The 15,632-nt window shown below is 48.0% G+C and overlaps 1 protein-coding gene across 4 annotated transcripts in view; it reads right to left on the bottom strand.

The window, feature by feature from the left end:
* The window catches only part of LOC144670437 (integral membrane protein GPR137-like), a 30,258-nt gene extending 17,520 nt beyond the window's left edge, over nucleotides 1-12,738 (bottom strand). The window contains exons 1-4 of one of the 4 annotated variants that reach the window (XM_078532927.1): nucleotides 12,656-12,738; nucleotides 5,792-6,506; nucleotides 4,021-4,449; nucleotides 335-384 (exon numbers count right to left, since the gene is read on the bottom strand). In XM_078532927.1, the coding sequence (XP_078389053.1) occupies nucleotides 335-384; nucleotides 4,021-4,392 (422 nt within the window). In that variant the 5' untranslated portion in view covers nucleotides 4,393-4,449; nucleotides 5,792-6,506; nucleotides 12,656-12,738. Of the gene's footprint in view, nucleotides 1-334; nucleotides 385-4,020; nucleotides 4,450-5,355; nucleotides 5,375-5,791; nucleotides 6,507-12,655 lie in introns of those variants that run through there. The other 3 variants (XM_078532925.1, XM_078532926.1, XM_078532928.1) reach the window with 3 other exon arrangements.
* Between the last annotated feature and the right edge of the window lie 2,894 nt (nucleotides 12,739-15,632).

Raw genomic sequence — 15,632 nt, 5'->3', positions numbered from 1 at the left:
GAGGTGCTTTACCCTGCATCTAACCATGCAACTGATGGGCACTGCAGGGCATCAGTGCCATTAGGACACTGAGCGCTCACATATTGTTAAGCGGCTTACATCAGTGGTGTTGCCCTTTTGTTGTGGTTTCTGCTCTGATGGTGTCGGGCACAGGCCACAGTTCCACTCTCTTGATACTGATTTCAATTGGAACCATGCTGTACCCATGCCAGGAGGTGCTGAAGTGGGAATGGTACCGATCCCCAGCAACACATTTTTTTTTCTTTTTATAAATTATCTAAATTTGACATGTGCTCTTTACTCTTGAGTTTGTTACAGCAGAAGGGTCACTTACAGCTTTTTGGCCATCTCAGGGAAATACTTTGCTTTCGTCTTAAAAACCACCTGGAACATAAAAAGCACTTGGTTACTCATTGGTGTATGTTATGTGGCAGAATTCACACCTGAAACATACTGCTTAAGCCTCACACAGGAACAATCTGGAGCATAGGAAAAAGGCATAATCTTCTCCCACACTGGAAACCAGATCTCCACAAAACCACCGTCTTCAACAGAAATGCAGAACGCCTATCCTCACATTTCAGAAACAAAATGGAGAAACCAGAGGATTATTACAAGGGATTTGAGTACAGGAGTAAAGATATCTCACTGCAATTGTAAATAGCCTTGGTGAGACCACACCTGGAGTACTGTGTACAGTTTTGGCCTCCTTACCTAAGGAAAGATATACTTGCCATAGAGGGGGTGCAGCAAAGGTTCACCAAACTAATTCCTGGGCTGGAGGGATTGTCCTATGAGGAACGATTAAATAGACTGGGCATTTATTCTCTGGAGTTTAGAAGAATGAGAGGTGATCTCATTCAAACATACAAAATTCTTACAGGGCTTGATAGGGTAGATGCAGTATGTGTGTTTCCCCTGGCTGGGGGGGGGAGACAGGAACCAGGGGACACAATCTCAGGATAAGGGACAGGTCATTTAGGGCTGAGATGAGGAGGAATTTCCTTTGGAATTCTCTACCCCAGAGGGCTGCGGAGGGCCAGTCGTTGAGCGTGTTCAAGACTGAGATCGATAGATTTCTACATATTAAAAACATCAAGGGGTACGGATATAGTGCAGGGAAATGGTGTTGAAGCAGGAGATCAGCCAGGATCTCATTGAAGGGTGGAGCGGGCTCGAAGGGCTGAATGGCCTCCTCCTGTTCCTGTTTCTTATGCAACAAATATCCCAATGCTACTATTGTAGCGCTTCCTATATTTACGGAATATTCCTGGCTGGAACTAAATGCTTCAAAACCATTGTGCAGGGAAAAAAAAGTTTGTGTTCAGTGGTTTTCCCTGTGACTTCAGTGCTCTGCAGTTTCCAATCCAGTGTTGACAGCTGGAATTCATAAGTATCAAATAGTGCAGCACGAGTTATATTATGGACAAGGTATTTCATAATATTACGCTGGTGCCATGATGACAGGATAGCATTATTCTAATATTACTATGAACCTAATGCTTTTAAAAATAAAGTAAACCATATGTGCAAAATAGGGAGGTCTCAGGTTGCAAAAGTAAAATACTGTGGAAGCTGGAAATCTGAAATAAAAACAAAAAATGCTGCAAATGCTCAGTAGGTCTGGCAGCGTCTGTGGAGAGAGGAACAGAGTTAACGTTTCAGGTTGATGATCCTTCATCAGAACCCAGGCTGCATTTGGTTTTTATGTTGAGTAAGCGGATGGTGGGGTGGGGCCACTACACTGGTCTCAGCTCTGCTGGGTTAGGGAGCGAAAGCAAGAAGGGACAGCCATCCTGTTCCTAACCCTCTTCAGGAACCCGTGCTGGAGTGCTCACATTTAGAAGTCGCAGGTGCTGGAACTGCGAGGTGGCCCTGCCCACTCACCGCCCAGGGTCGCAGGAAGATCGCCTACAAAACTGGGGGTGAAGTGCCCGGGGACGAGAGGCATCCGTGGAACTGTACCCCCAGCGAAAGCACCAAGAAAAATAAATCAGTTTTAACCAAAGTAATTGATTACCCTGCCTGTTCTCCGCAGACACTCGAGAAGGGAGTTAAGACAACGTGCGATTTACAGCATCACAGATCAGATCTCGAAACAGTGCAACAACCCACTTAGTAACAAGTAGACCAGAGGACTTTCCAAACAGCAACATCCAACCACACAAGAAATAAGATAAGGCAAACTCTGATTCATCCCCACCCACAAGAGCAATTCTAGCAGTAAACACTGCAAGAGGAGGTTTCTGCATTCAACTTGCTAGACAGCTGCTAGGCAGACAGGCACTTTATTTTAAGGTAAGCTGTTTGTTATTTTCCAGCTCTCCTCCTGAGCACGGTGATTCCTTTTTGGGGTACAGTTCCACAGGCACTGCTTACCTCCCTCCCCACCCCGCCCAATGGCTCTTCTTAATGGGTGCACCTACACACCAGCTATTCAACTACGAGAGGACACCACAACAGAGGCTCGGTCCAATGCTGACCCACGGATCTACTCGGCAGTGATTAGAAGCAGAAACCCTGACTGTGCGACTGGGAATAAAGCCCAGGTTGGTATCTGCTGATCTGAATGAACTATTTCCCCATAACAAGCAGTAAGCCAATTTCTCTCCTGTCAGTTCTATGCCGGCCTCGGAAGCCTTTGTCCCAACATTCAGCCATCAAATCCTCAAATAGTCACGTTATCAAATCCTCATAACAGGCACAGAGATGAAAAAAACAGGCAGGAAGCCAGTGAGTGGCCTGACTTCAATAAAGTGCAAGTTATTTTCCCCGGTGAGGGGAAACCAAAAGTTAAGCCAGAACTCAGCATTAGCTTACCTCGCTTACAAAAAAATAATGCACTGGATTCGGCAGCTTGATGCTGGCTAGTTTGGTTTTTTTTTCCAAGTGCACTACCCACTGTGGGTCACAGTCACACTGAACCGACATTTTGCAGTTTCAACCTTTGAACAGGAGGTTTCCTGAACCATGATTCTGGAGCCTGAGGCATTGTTGATGTCTTCAATGTCCCTATGGGGGGTGGGGGTGGGAGAGGGCGGAGGGGGTGGTGGAGTTTGCAGGGAGAGCTCTGGTCAATATTTAGCCCTCAACCAACATCAATAAGCCAAATTATCCAACCACACAACTGTGTTTGTGGGAGCTGGCTGTGCGCATTCTGGCTGCCATGTTTCCTACATTACAACAGTGGCTACGCTGAAAGGGCTTCATTGGCTGTGAAGCACTTCGTGGTTTCCAGGTGTCATGAAAATTGCTGCAGAAAGGCAAGTCTTTCTTTGTGCGGATAAAGGAAAGGGGAAAGCAGATGATAAACTAGGGGTACAGCTGAGGATTGGGTGGGGTGGAGGGGTAAACCACACCAGGGCTTCTCGAGCAACTTGATCATTCCAACAGGGGCTAAATGCCCCTTGTATTCCTGGTTCTTTTAACGTGCAAACGTTTTTAAAAAGGAAACATGCGCGTGTACATATATCACATATCTGAGAAATATCCAAGGTGCTTCACACCAATGATTTCTGGAGCTCTGTCACGACTGAGAGCGAATTTGGTGTTTGCAGGATTCCACAAAATAACAAATGGATTGATGACATGATTTTTTTTTAAATGGTGGCCCAGTACAAAGGGTGAATGTGTTATGGGATCTTTAAAAGCCGTTTGAACAAAGCCTTGAATTCACATTCATCCATAAGATGGCACCTCCAATAAGGCGGCACTGCCTCAACACTGAGGTGAAATGATCAGGAGCAAGACTTAAATCCACAACCTTCGGTGGAGGCAACAGGGCTCCCAGTTCAGCCAAGGTAAAAAGAGATGATGATTTGAGGACTCTCTAAAATAAAAGATCCCAGCTCAAAAAAAAAGGAAAGCACACACGCGACATCAGTCTTTTTGGTCAATATTGGCATGCACAGCCTGAGGGAGGCCACTTATAATCACTACAAATCAGTTATCTGCGCGGGTCAGAGGAATGAAAAATCAGTGCTCCCAGCAGCAAGCTGTGAGAGGGCTTATCGCACTCACCTGAGCAAAGTACATGTTCATGAGACTGAGGGTGAAGAACTGCAGACAGACCGGGAAGCAGTAGAGCAACCAGAAAGAAAAGGGGTCGAGGGTGTTGGCTTTGATTGTGTCTCGGAAGTAAAACGAGAAGAGTGTAGTCCTCAGGCCAGCCCACAGGAGACACAAGAAGAGAAAGACTGTCTGGTAGCTGAGTTTCTTGTGCCTGTAATGCAGCACCAGCCAAAGCTGGATGTAGATGAGGAGGAAGAGGAGTCCGTAAAGTGCAGTGTAGACGATCGTCAGTCCCAGAGTCACAGAGGGCGGAACAGCAGGCTGCAGGGGCTCTGGGCTCACAGTGCTCAACCGAACATCCATAACTTGAACACCTTCCATCTTCAGGTCTGGTGCCCAAGACGACACCAGGCACTGAACTGATCTTAGAACAGTCCACTAAAAAGAGAGAAATTTAATCAAGTTTAACCTTTAATTGTATTTACTAATCAGTCAGCTAGTAGATAACAGCCAGCCACCTCCAATGGAGAGGACTGTTAAAACACATACGCATGTAGAGTACAGCATCCTACTACTAACCAAGATTGCCAGGAGAATTTCAAAATTGGCAATTGCTGGAGTGGGAGTGGGAGGGGGAGGTGGAAATTCAGAAGTCTGAGTTCCGGTTCAACAACAGATCCAGACAAAACCGAAAGGGCGAGGGGACAGAAAAAAAAAAACAGTAAGGGTTCTTGCCCTCAATCGCTGTGCAGTAATTCCCTGTTTGGGGATATTTAGCGAGGGCAGCATTAGGTTCAGCTGCAATGCTCTCCACTCCTCATTAGGAGTCAAACTGGAAGAATATTGACTTGGCCGAGGTACTGACCACTAACCAACGCCAGTGGAAAGGCGTCTCAGTGTGACCTGGCGCCTCCCAGAGGGCAAACGAGTGGCAATCCACACAATAGAGCCAAGCCCCCCTCACCTCCCCCCGCCCCAGCCTTTTAACACTTTCATGGGTAACTTATAACTTCAAAGTGACATTGCTGAGGACACCCAGTTATCACTGAGCAATTTTACCTCCCTGAAAACAAAAGCTAAATTTGGCCAACGTGCATCTTCAGCACAAGGCTTGCGCCTTGAGAAGGTATTGTCAGCTATAAAGCCCAGTACACGTCAGAGTGCCAGGTTTAACCTGCAAAAAGATCTCTGGCTGTTTGGCCAGAATTGTGCGTGTTCACTCCCTCTACCCAACCCTGCCCACCTGTCACCCCACCGCACGGTCTCTACCTGGTTGACAATTCCTCCTCCCCTTAAATAGCAGCCCTGTGCTGGACACACAACATTTCCCCCCACTTTGGCCACCTGGTTTAGGACCCAGGCTGGGCACCAGCCCAATGCTGAGTAAAAAATCTACTTGGAAAGCAGACAGCAGTGCCATGTTTTCCAACAGCCCGTGGCAGCTGTCCTGCAGCCTCAGGAGTGAGACTGCTGACTGAGGCGGAAAGGGGACAGCTTTTGTGTCGCATCCAATGCTGACTCAGAAACGGATCGAGACTGTTGAGAGCTAATCAACAAATGCTACCAGTTGTCAACAATGAGCACACGGCTCAGGGTTTTGCACCCCCCCCCCCCACCCCCAGCACCTTCACAAGTGGCTGCGCTGGACTGATTTCCAGCCAAAGGAGGGAAAGCGAAATTTCAAAATTCTAAAATAAGCACCAGACCCTCAAAAGCGGATAAACGGACTTGTTTAAACTCTGAAAAAGCAAAATTATATAAATCTCGAGTGAGTACTCACGCTGACATCAGTCTAATGAGATTCCAATCACTTACACTGCCCACAAAGGAGTTGTCCAAAGCGGCTTACGTGGGCCTAAAACACTCAGGAGTCCTCATAAATCGAGCGGTATTTCTTATTTTAAAAAAAAGCCTTGTTTCAGTGCCTCTGGGCAGCTCTGATCGAGAAAAGGTGAAACCAAAGCTTGTGATCCCGGCAGCGGCAAAAGTCTCGCGTTTGTGGACCACAGTAAAAGGGTCCGGTTTGAAGGTTAAGGAGCAGCCAAAGGTTCGTCTCCCAGTTTGAGATTCTCTTCTTCGATTCAGCTGACAACAAACTCTGCTGGGTATGAGCCACTCGATTTAAAAAAGCAACGCGGAATTTAAAACTTGTTAATAAATACTGAGTAAGTTATTTTCCTTCACGGTTTAAATCAGCCTCCAGTTTCTACCCCTCCCAACACCCCCCCCACCCCCAGTAAAAGGATAACGATGCTGTTCCTTTGGTGGACTGCACCAATGTTAACTGTGTGTAACCTGCTCCCATCCCCACTGCTGAGGAACAGTCATCAACCCAGCGCTGGAATCTTCCTCTTCCTCGAGTGCACGCTTGGGTGAAATGTTTCCTGGGGTGCCTCAAAGCCACTTCTCATCTGTCCAGGCACAGGTCAGTTTAATCCAGCACATAGTCAGACTTTGGCAGTCAGCTGACAGACAGAACGCTCCTCTTCTACCTGCTCAAGAAAAGGACAGAGGTTTACACCTCGTCATAGATCTCCAAGTACAACAAATGTCATCACAGATTGGAAGCAATATACTGTAGGGAAAATGCACAGTTAAAAAATTCTTTCGAGTTATCAACAGTCACAGATTGCAACTCTTTCGAGTACAATCACAGTTCTTGGTTTCCGGGAGTGGTAAACTCTTTTTGAGTTACCAACAGTCACAGATTGCAACTTCTTTTGAGTACAATCACAGTTCTTGGTTTTCCAGGAGTGGGACATGAACCCACAACCCTCTGATTCAAAGGCGAGGGTGCTATGAACTGAGCCACAGCTGACAACAGGTACATCGTTATGTTGCACAAGACAATTAACTCAAGATGGGCTGCTACCAACACCAATAGCATCTTCTCAAGGGCAATTAGGGATGGGCAATAAATGCTGGCCTAGCTAGCAACACCCACATCCCGTGAATGAATTGAAAAAACACAACTCATGGCATCAGCCTTTACTAACCCCATGCTGTACCTGCCCTGGGAGTGTTTGATGGGGACGGTGTAGAGGGAGCTTTACTCTGTATCTAACCCCGTACTGTACCTGCCCTGGGAGTGTTTGATGGGGACAGTGTAGAGGGAGCTTTACTCTGTATCTAACCCCGTGCTGTACCTGCCCTGGGAGTGTTTAATGGGGACGGTGTAGAGGGAGCTTTACTCTGTATCTAACCCCGTGCTGTACCTGCCCTGGGAGTGTTTGATGGGGACAGTGTAGAGGGAGCTTTACTCTGTATCTGACCCCGTGCTGTACCTGCCCTGGGAGTGTTTGATGGGGACAGTGTAGAGGGAGCTTTTACTCTGTATCTAACCCTGTGCTGTACCTGCTCTGGGAGTGTTTGATGGGGACAGTGTAGAGGGAGATTTTACTCTGTATCTAACCCCTTGCTGTTCCTGTCCTGGGAGTGTTTGATGGGGACAGTGTAGAGGGAGATTTACTCTGTATCTAACCCCGTGCTGTACCTGCCCTGGGAGTGTTTGATGGGGACAGTGTAGAGGGAGATTTACTCTGTATCTAACCTCGTGCTGTACCTGCCCTGGGAGTGTTTGATGGGGACAGTGTAGAGGGAGATTTACTCTGTATCTAACCCCGTGCTGTACCTGTCCTGGGAGTGTATGATGGGGACGGTGTAGAGGGAGCTTTACTCTGTATCTAACCCCGTGCTGTACCTGTCCTGGGAGTGTTTGATGGGGACAGTGTAGAGGGAGATTTACTCTGTATCTAACCCCGTGCTGTACCTGTCCTGGGAGTGTATGATGGGGACGGTGTAGAGGGAGCTTTACTCTGTATCTAACTCCGTGCTGTACCTGTCCTGGGAGTGTTTGATGGGGACAGTGTAGAGGGAGATTTACTCTGTATCTAACCCCGTGCTGTACCTGTCCTGGGAGTGTATGATGGGGACGGTGTAGAGGGAGCTTTACTCTGTATCTAACCCCGTGCTGTACCTGTCCTGGGAGTGTTTGATGGGGACAGTGTAGAGGGAGCTTTACTCTGTATCTAACCCCGTGCTGTACCTGCCCTGGGAGTGTTTGATGGGGACACTGCATGCCTGAAATAAAAAATATTCCATTCCCTAACTGCTAACCTGAAAAAAGTCAGACAGAAAACAAAGTGGGCAGGAGTTATCACAAAGACATGATCTCATTACATACAGCTCCAGATAACAGCCAGCTCCTGATATGTTTTGAGACTGACAATGTTATCTGAACTGACAAGATCTTTCTGTAATGTATTTCTACCCACCATTATTCCCCCATTCAAAAGGCTGTTGTTTTGAAAAACAAAGTCGGAACTGGGACGAGGGTGAGGAGCCTCCCCCCACACACAGGAGGGGGAACCAAACACTTAAGCTGCTCGAGGGACTGAATGGCCTCGTCCTGCTCCCTATGAATTCCACCCTAAACTGCATTCTTAAAAAAAAGCGCCATTCCTTTCTGTCCCCTGGGCAGAGGAGAGGGTGTGTTTGGCGCCGGGGGTGAGGCGGGTGCGAAATCCAGCCAGGCCCGGTGCACCTGACCACTATTCCGTAAGGAAGTGAATGCTTGCGGATGTTTTGGTCAGGTTGCCCTCCTTGCCAAGCCTCCCTGCCCAAGCTCACACAAAGAATGGCCGTCTTAACATGGAATCATAAAGCCAAACCCCATCTATGATGCACTCTCGGTGCGACTGAAGGAATTTAATCTAGATTGAATTACTGGGAAGAAAGAAATCTACTGTCAGGTGCCCGGCGAGGCCTTGCAAATTGCAAGAAATTTAAGCGGGAGGAAAATAATGAACATTTAAGCCATGAACTGCACCACTGCTCCCTCGACAAAAAGTATTCCTCTCTGCAACAAGAACTGTTACCCTTTACTGCCAGAATGGAAGTACTACAATCTCCACACCACACCACTGCAGACAAAAAGCAATCAAAAACACAAAAGGCGCTCGATGAAAACCAACGTCAGAGGGTAAAAAAAAAAACCTGGTCAAAATGATTGAAAATAAGATCGAGCCCAAATCTCCTCAGGGATAAACTTTTAAAACAAATTCACCCACTGCGCATTCGTCTTTAATTTCTTCAAAACCTGAAGCCCGTGGGAATCGCCGTTCCAAGTGGCTGCACTTTGCACACCGACAGCACCAAGTAACGTACCAAGGGCTAACAGCCCCCGCACCACCGCCTCCCCACTTTAGATCACTGAACGTACACCAGCACACACAACGTCCCCAAGGGCCGCCGCAGATTTCCTTCCCTAAAAACGGGCATCGGTGAACTCGTTAGTTTTAAAAGACGCAGCCCAATAGCTTCGTGGATGCTTTTCCTGATTAAGACCTTTTCTTCTCTCTCTGAGAGCTAAACGATTTAATCCAACAGCTGTGACGACGTGAGAACCCAACACAGAGAGAGACAGAGGAACACCAATACCTCAAAGTGGGGGGGGGTGGTGGGGGAGCTGACTGCTTTCCAGGATCCTTAAACAAATCAACAACTTGGAAGAGGCACTCGGGTCAGCTTTCAGGCTTCAGCCAAACACGCACATTCGAAAAAGGCACCCAAATCCCTCGCACGGCGGCGAACTTTAAATCAAGACCCACGGTGTGAGGCGGAGAGAGGTTAAAAGGTTGATCGAGCCGGTGTTCTAAAAGCCTGCGGATCGCAGGAAGACAGCGCAGGTCGAGGAAGACGAGGAGTTTTACTGTTCTGAAGCCCTGGCAAATAAATTGAACTAGTCGTCGTCATTTGAAAACGTAGCGGGAGGGCATAGGGAACATTGTGCCAAGCAGCTTAGGAGGGACTGAAGAGAAAGAATAGGGTCAGCGTAACTCCTGCTCCTAAGTCATCTGAATGAAATGGAGAGGTGAAAGAGCTGCAGAAAATGTCAGCAACTGCAAAACAGAGATAAATCACCCAGGCACTTTTTCTGTCCGGTTACTTTCTCCAAAAGCTGGAGAGGAAAGAAAAACATCCGTTTGGTTGTGGGCTTGAATTGGGCGTTTATACTTTCAGATAGCTTGTTTAGAATTGGTTGCCAAATGTATGACACGAGAGGAAACAGCTATTCCAAGCAGAGATTTGCAACTCTCATTAGAGATTAGAGTGAGTGCAAAGAAAAATCAATTCAGCTCAGGAATTACTCAATCCTTTAAGCAATACTTCCCCTGAAGTAGCACTGGACAGGCTTAACGGGCTTAACACAGTAACTCATGTTAGCAGGTATCAAAATCTGGGAACTCCCCCCCGCCCCCCCAGCACTGTGGGTGTACCTACAGCACATGGGCTGCTGCGGTTCAAGAAGGCACCTCACCACCACCACCACCACCTCCTCCAGGGGCAATTAGGGATGGGCAATAAATGCTGGCCCAGCCAGCGACACCCGCGTCCCACAAACAATCCCAAAAATCAGAGAGGGTTGTGGGGCTGGAGAAGATTACAGAGGTTGGGAGGTAACAGAGGGATTTGAAAATAGGGAAGAAATTTTGAAAATTGAAGCGTTCTTTAACTGGGAGCCAGTGTATGTCAACAAGCACAGGGGGCGACAGGCAAACAGGACTTGGTGAGAGGGAGGATACAAGGAGCAGTTTTGCACGAGCTTGAGTTTAGGCAGCGTAAAATGTGGGAACGCAGTCAGCGGTACAAGGGAACAGTGAAGTCCGGAGGCAACAAAGGAACGAACGAGGATTTCTGTAGCAGATAAGCTGAGGCAGGGGTGGTGGCTAATGTCATGGAGATGGAAACAGGCAGTCTTAAGCGATGCCACAAATATGTTGTTGGGAGTTCACCTCAATGTCAAATGTGATACAGTTTGTTCTGTCTCAGGCACTTGCCATCAGGCACTAAGTCATCCAGACCAGGAACATGCCAGTTTGGATCTCTGCCTTGTGCTGATCTAAGGCAGCAGAAAGGTACCCCACCCCTGAGTCAGGAAGGAGAAAAGAATAATAATTCTATAAACCGGTTGGTTCTGATTTCCCCTGAGCTTCTGGTCGTCAGGTTTGGACTCAAGCTGCAATGACCTATATACGATGAACAGTCTGCCTATACTGACTACCTAGCAGATGTCCATAAAATCATACGTCAGTGAAGAGTCAGTACTTTAAGGAGAGGAGAGGGGACTGTGAAAAATAAACAAAGAGGCTGCAGTCAGGGAACTGTGCCAATGTCACACTCCCGGGCATAGCAAGGAAGACAGACAGAGACAGACAACACTGATAGGCAAGTTGCAAAGAGAGAGAGAGAGAGCAGACAACACAGATAGGCAAAGTGCAGAGAGAGAGAGAGAAGACAGGCAGCACAGACAGGCAAGGTGCAGAGAGAGGAGACAGACAACACAGATAGGCAAGGTGCAGAGAGAGGAGACAGACAACACAGATAGGCAAGGTGCAGAGAAAGAGAGCGAGAGAGGGAAGACAGGCAGAGATGTACAGACAGGCAAGGCAGAGACACACAGATAAAGCCAGAGAGACAGACACTTGTAAACAAAAAGAAAAAAGAGGGACAGAGAGAGACACAGGGGCAGAAACACAAGGAGAAATGGAGAAAGTGAAAGGAGAGACACCAAAATATTGTGAGCTGTGAGGAAAAGGATAGACTTCATGAGGACATGGGCATAATGGAATGGGCAGACATATGGCAGATGAAATTTGATGGAGAGTAGCATGAAGTGATATATTTGGTAGGAAGAACAAGGAAAGGCAATTAGAAAATAAAGGATACAATTCTAAAGTGGGTTACAGGAGCAGAAGGACCTGGGGGTATATGTGCCTAAATCGTTGGTAGGGAAGGTTGAGAAAGTATTTAAAAAGGCAAACGAATTCCTGGCCTTTATTAATAGAGACATCGAGTACAAAAACAAGGAAGTTGGGGTTAAACCTTAAAAGCACTCTGGTTTAGCTTCAAGCAGAGTGTGTTCAATTCTGGGCGCCGCACATTAGGAATGGTGTGAAGGCATTAGAGTGCAGAGCAGATTTACAAGAATGGTTCCAGGGCTGAAGAAACTTCAGTAACATAAATGGGCTGGAGGCGCCGGAATTGTTCTCCTGGGAGATTTGACGGAGGCGTTCAACATCACGAGGGGTCGGGGCGAAGTAGAGCGAGAGAGAAAAACCGGTGGAAAGATTGAGAACCAGAGGACACTGGTTTAAGCTGATTGGTGAAAGAAGCAAAGGTGACATGAGGGCAAGCTGTTCGAAGCAGTGGACGGTCAGGATCTGGGATGCGCTGCCTGGGAGGGAGCTGAAGGAAGATTCAATTGTGACTTTCAAAAGGGAATTGGATCATTTACTGAAGAAACAATTGGCAGAGCAGCGGGGGTGAGGGGGTGATACCAGGTGGGTCGGTCTCTGACAGAGAGCTGGCATGGATACGACAGGCTGAATGGTCTCCTTCTGTGCTTTGATCCTGACCCATAACCATGACCTCTCAACCCTGACCCCTGACCCCAAGCCCCCCCCAACCCCGTCCCGCCCGCCCGCCCCGTTTAAAGCGGAATCTCCGGCCGCCAGAAACAAACCCGCCCTTAACTGAGAGCAGCCAGCAGTCCCTCCCCCCGACGCTCCTCGAGTTCCCGCTGCTTTGTGTGAGGCGGGGGCGGGGGAAGGAGGGAAGTATCCAGAGCCCAGTGTCCACTCACCCCGTTCTCAGCCGCAGCCTCACTCGATCCCAGGAGGGAGGTGCCGGACCCAGCGCTCGCGCCTGCGCACAATCCGGAGGAAAGGAGGGGGGGTACCGCGCCTGCGCGCAAGCCGGGGGGGAAAGGGAGAGACCGCGCTTGCGCACAACCCGCGGGGGGTTGGGGGGGGAAGGGGGGGGACACCACGCTTGCGCACAAGCCATGGGATAGGTGGGGAGGACCGCGCTTGCGCACAAGCCATGGGATAGTTGGGGAGGACCGCGCTTGCGCACAAGCCGGGGGGAGACTGCTCCTGTGCACAACCCAGAGGAGATCGCGAATGCGTGCAACTCATCGGGATTCCGCGCGTGCGCACCGACAACGGGTTCCTTCAAACCGACCTTTCCTTTTTTTCCTCAAAAATATTGCGCTCCGTTTTTCTTTCCTTTCAAACCCACAAAATCATTTTTGTCCGAACAGAAAATCCCTAAGCGAGTGAAACCAGCTGCTCCTCTGCTGTTCAAAAAAAATAAATCGTGTTGCAACTGCGCATGCTTGCCTCTCGCAAAGCCTCCTGGTCAATGTAGTTCCTTCATCCCTGCAGCAGAGATTCAGGGATAAAAGCAAAATGCTACGGATGCTGGAAATCTGAAACAAAAAATGCTGGAAAAACTGAGCAGGTCTGACAGCATCTGTGGAGAGAAAGACAGAGTTAACGTTAGCCTCAGGGATCCTGAGCTCATTGGATTGAGATTGTGGCCTGGGGCTGCAGCCTGCAAAACAATGCTGCCCATTGCTTCCCTCTGGTTGCTGCCCTGCAGTCAGTTTTAGTGGAGTTTGAATGAACTGGAGGCTGGGCACCCCCCTCCTCGGGAGGGGAAAAGCATTTGCAGGGAATTCAGAACCTGGAAGATAAGAAATGGGAGCGGGATCAGCCCTTGGAGCCTTCCACAATTCAGTAAAGTCACAACTGATCACCTACCACCACTATCCCCATGTTGCTTAATTCCCTTATAGTGTCCAAAAAATTATCTGTCTGGAATATAGGAACACACTGACTGAGCATCCACAGCCTTCTGGAGTAGAGAATTCCACAAGACTCAGAACCCTTTAAGTGAAGACATTTCTCCTCGTCTCAGTCCTAAATGCATCACCCCTTGTCCTGAGACTGCATTCGCTGAGATAACGATTGGAAGAAAAATTGAAAAAGACAAGGGATGACAAAGGCTGGCTGTACATGAAGTTGATAAGTCGCCAGGAGGGGATGGGATACATCTGAGGATGCTGAGGGTGGGGACTGCAGAGGTACTGGACATAATCTTCCAACCCTCCTTGGACACAAGGGTTGCTGGAGGTCTGGAGAATTGCAAATGTTACATCCTTGTTTTTAAAAAAAGTGAAGAAAAAGGTATAAGGGCTCCGGGGAAAGGGTGGGTGAGTGAGACTAACTAAATGACTCTTGTCAGGAGTTTGATGGTCCAAATGGCCTCCTCCTGTACTGGAACCATTCTATGATTCTAACTCAGGATTCAACTCCAATAGTTTAAACAGGTCAATACCATCGCTATGAATACAATTAACTAGCTGTGGTTGTTTTATTCGATAGTCAGCAATGATCTGAGGATAATATATGGGGAGCAAATATCCAACAGCAATGTGTAGTTGTGGGGGGAGTTTTGTTGCAGTATGAGCTCTCGCTACTGGATGGGGCAAAAGAGCTATGCAGCAAATTTACAGTCTTTGCTGTCCTCTAGTGGTGGGGATGAAGCTCTGCAAGCATAAAGAAAAAAAATACTTGTATTTAAATAGCGCTTTTCACGACCACCAGATATGGCATTTTAGTCATTTTAAAGTGTAGTCACTGTCGTAATGTAGGCAACACAGCAGCCAATTTGTACACAGCAAGCTCCCACCAAATAAGAATGAGATAATGACCCAGATAACGTTTTTGACCTGCTGGTTCAGGATACATACCGGTCAGGACACTGTGGAGAACTCCCCAGTTCATCTTCAGAATAGTGACATGGGATCTTTTACATCACTGGAGCAGGCAGACGGGGTCTCGGTTTAATGTCTAATCTGAGAGACGGCACCTTTGACAGTCAGACCTCCTTCAGTACAGCACCAGAGTGTCAGCCTTGATTTTTGTATTCAAGATCTGGAGTGAGACTTGAACCAGCAACTTTGCAATTCAGAGGTGAAACTCCTACCAACTCAGTCATAGCTGACACAATAACAGACCATATAGAGTAACTGTGGCACCCATAGAATCACACTGCAACCACAAGGCTGGGCAATGATGGCGAAAGTACTGTGTGAATCCACTCAATGACACGTTTTGATGGTGTTTAATTGGACAATGTAGAGGGAGCTTTAGTTTGTTTCTAACCCCATGCTGTACCTGCCCTGGGAATGTTTGATGGGGACAGTGTAGAGGGAGCTTTAGTTTGTATCTAAACCCATGCTGTACCTGCCCTAGGAGTGTTTCATGAGGACAGTGTAGAGGGGGCTTTATTCTGTATCTAACCCTGTGCTGTACCTGTCCTGGGAGCGTTTGATGAGGACAGTATAGAGGGATCTTTACTCTGTATCTAACCCCATGCTGTACCTGTCCTGGGAGTTTTTGATGGGGACAGTGTAGAGGGAGCTTTACTCTATCTAACCCCGTGCTGTACCCTCCCTGGGACTGTTAGATGAGGACAGTGTAGAGGGAGCTTTACTCTGTATCAAACCCCATGCTGTACCTGTCCTAGGAGTGTTTGATGGGGACAGTGTAGAATGAGCTTTACTCTGTATCTACTGTATCTAACCCCGTGCTGTACCTGTCCTGGGAGTTTTTGATGGGGACAGTGTAGAGGGAGCTTCACTATGTAACCCCGTGCTGTACCTGTCCTGGGAGCGTTTGATGGGGACAGTGTAGAGGGAGTTTTACTCTGTATCTAACCCCGTGCTGTTCCTGTCCTGGGAGTGTTTGATGGGGACAGTATAGAGGGAGCTT

This window comes from Cetorhinus maximus, chromosome 31 (genome assembly GCF_964194155.1).
Source record: "Cetorhinus maximus chromosome 31, sCetMax3.hap1.1, whole genome shotgun sequence".
In the NCBI taxonomy this organism is placed as follows: domain Eukaryota; kingdom Metazoa; phylum Chordata; class Chondrichthyes; order Lamniformes; family Cetorhinidae; genus Cetorhinus; species Cetorhinus maximus.
This window is presented reverse-complemented; position numbering and strand designations above follow the sequence as displayed.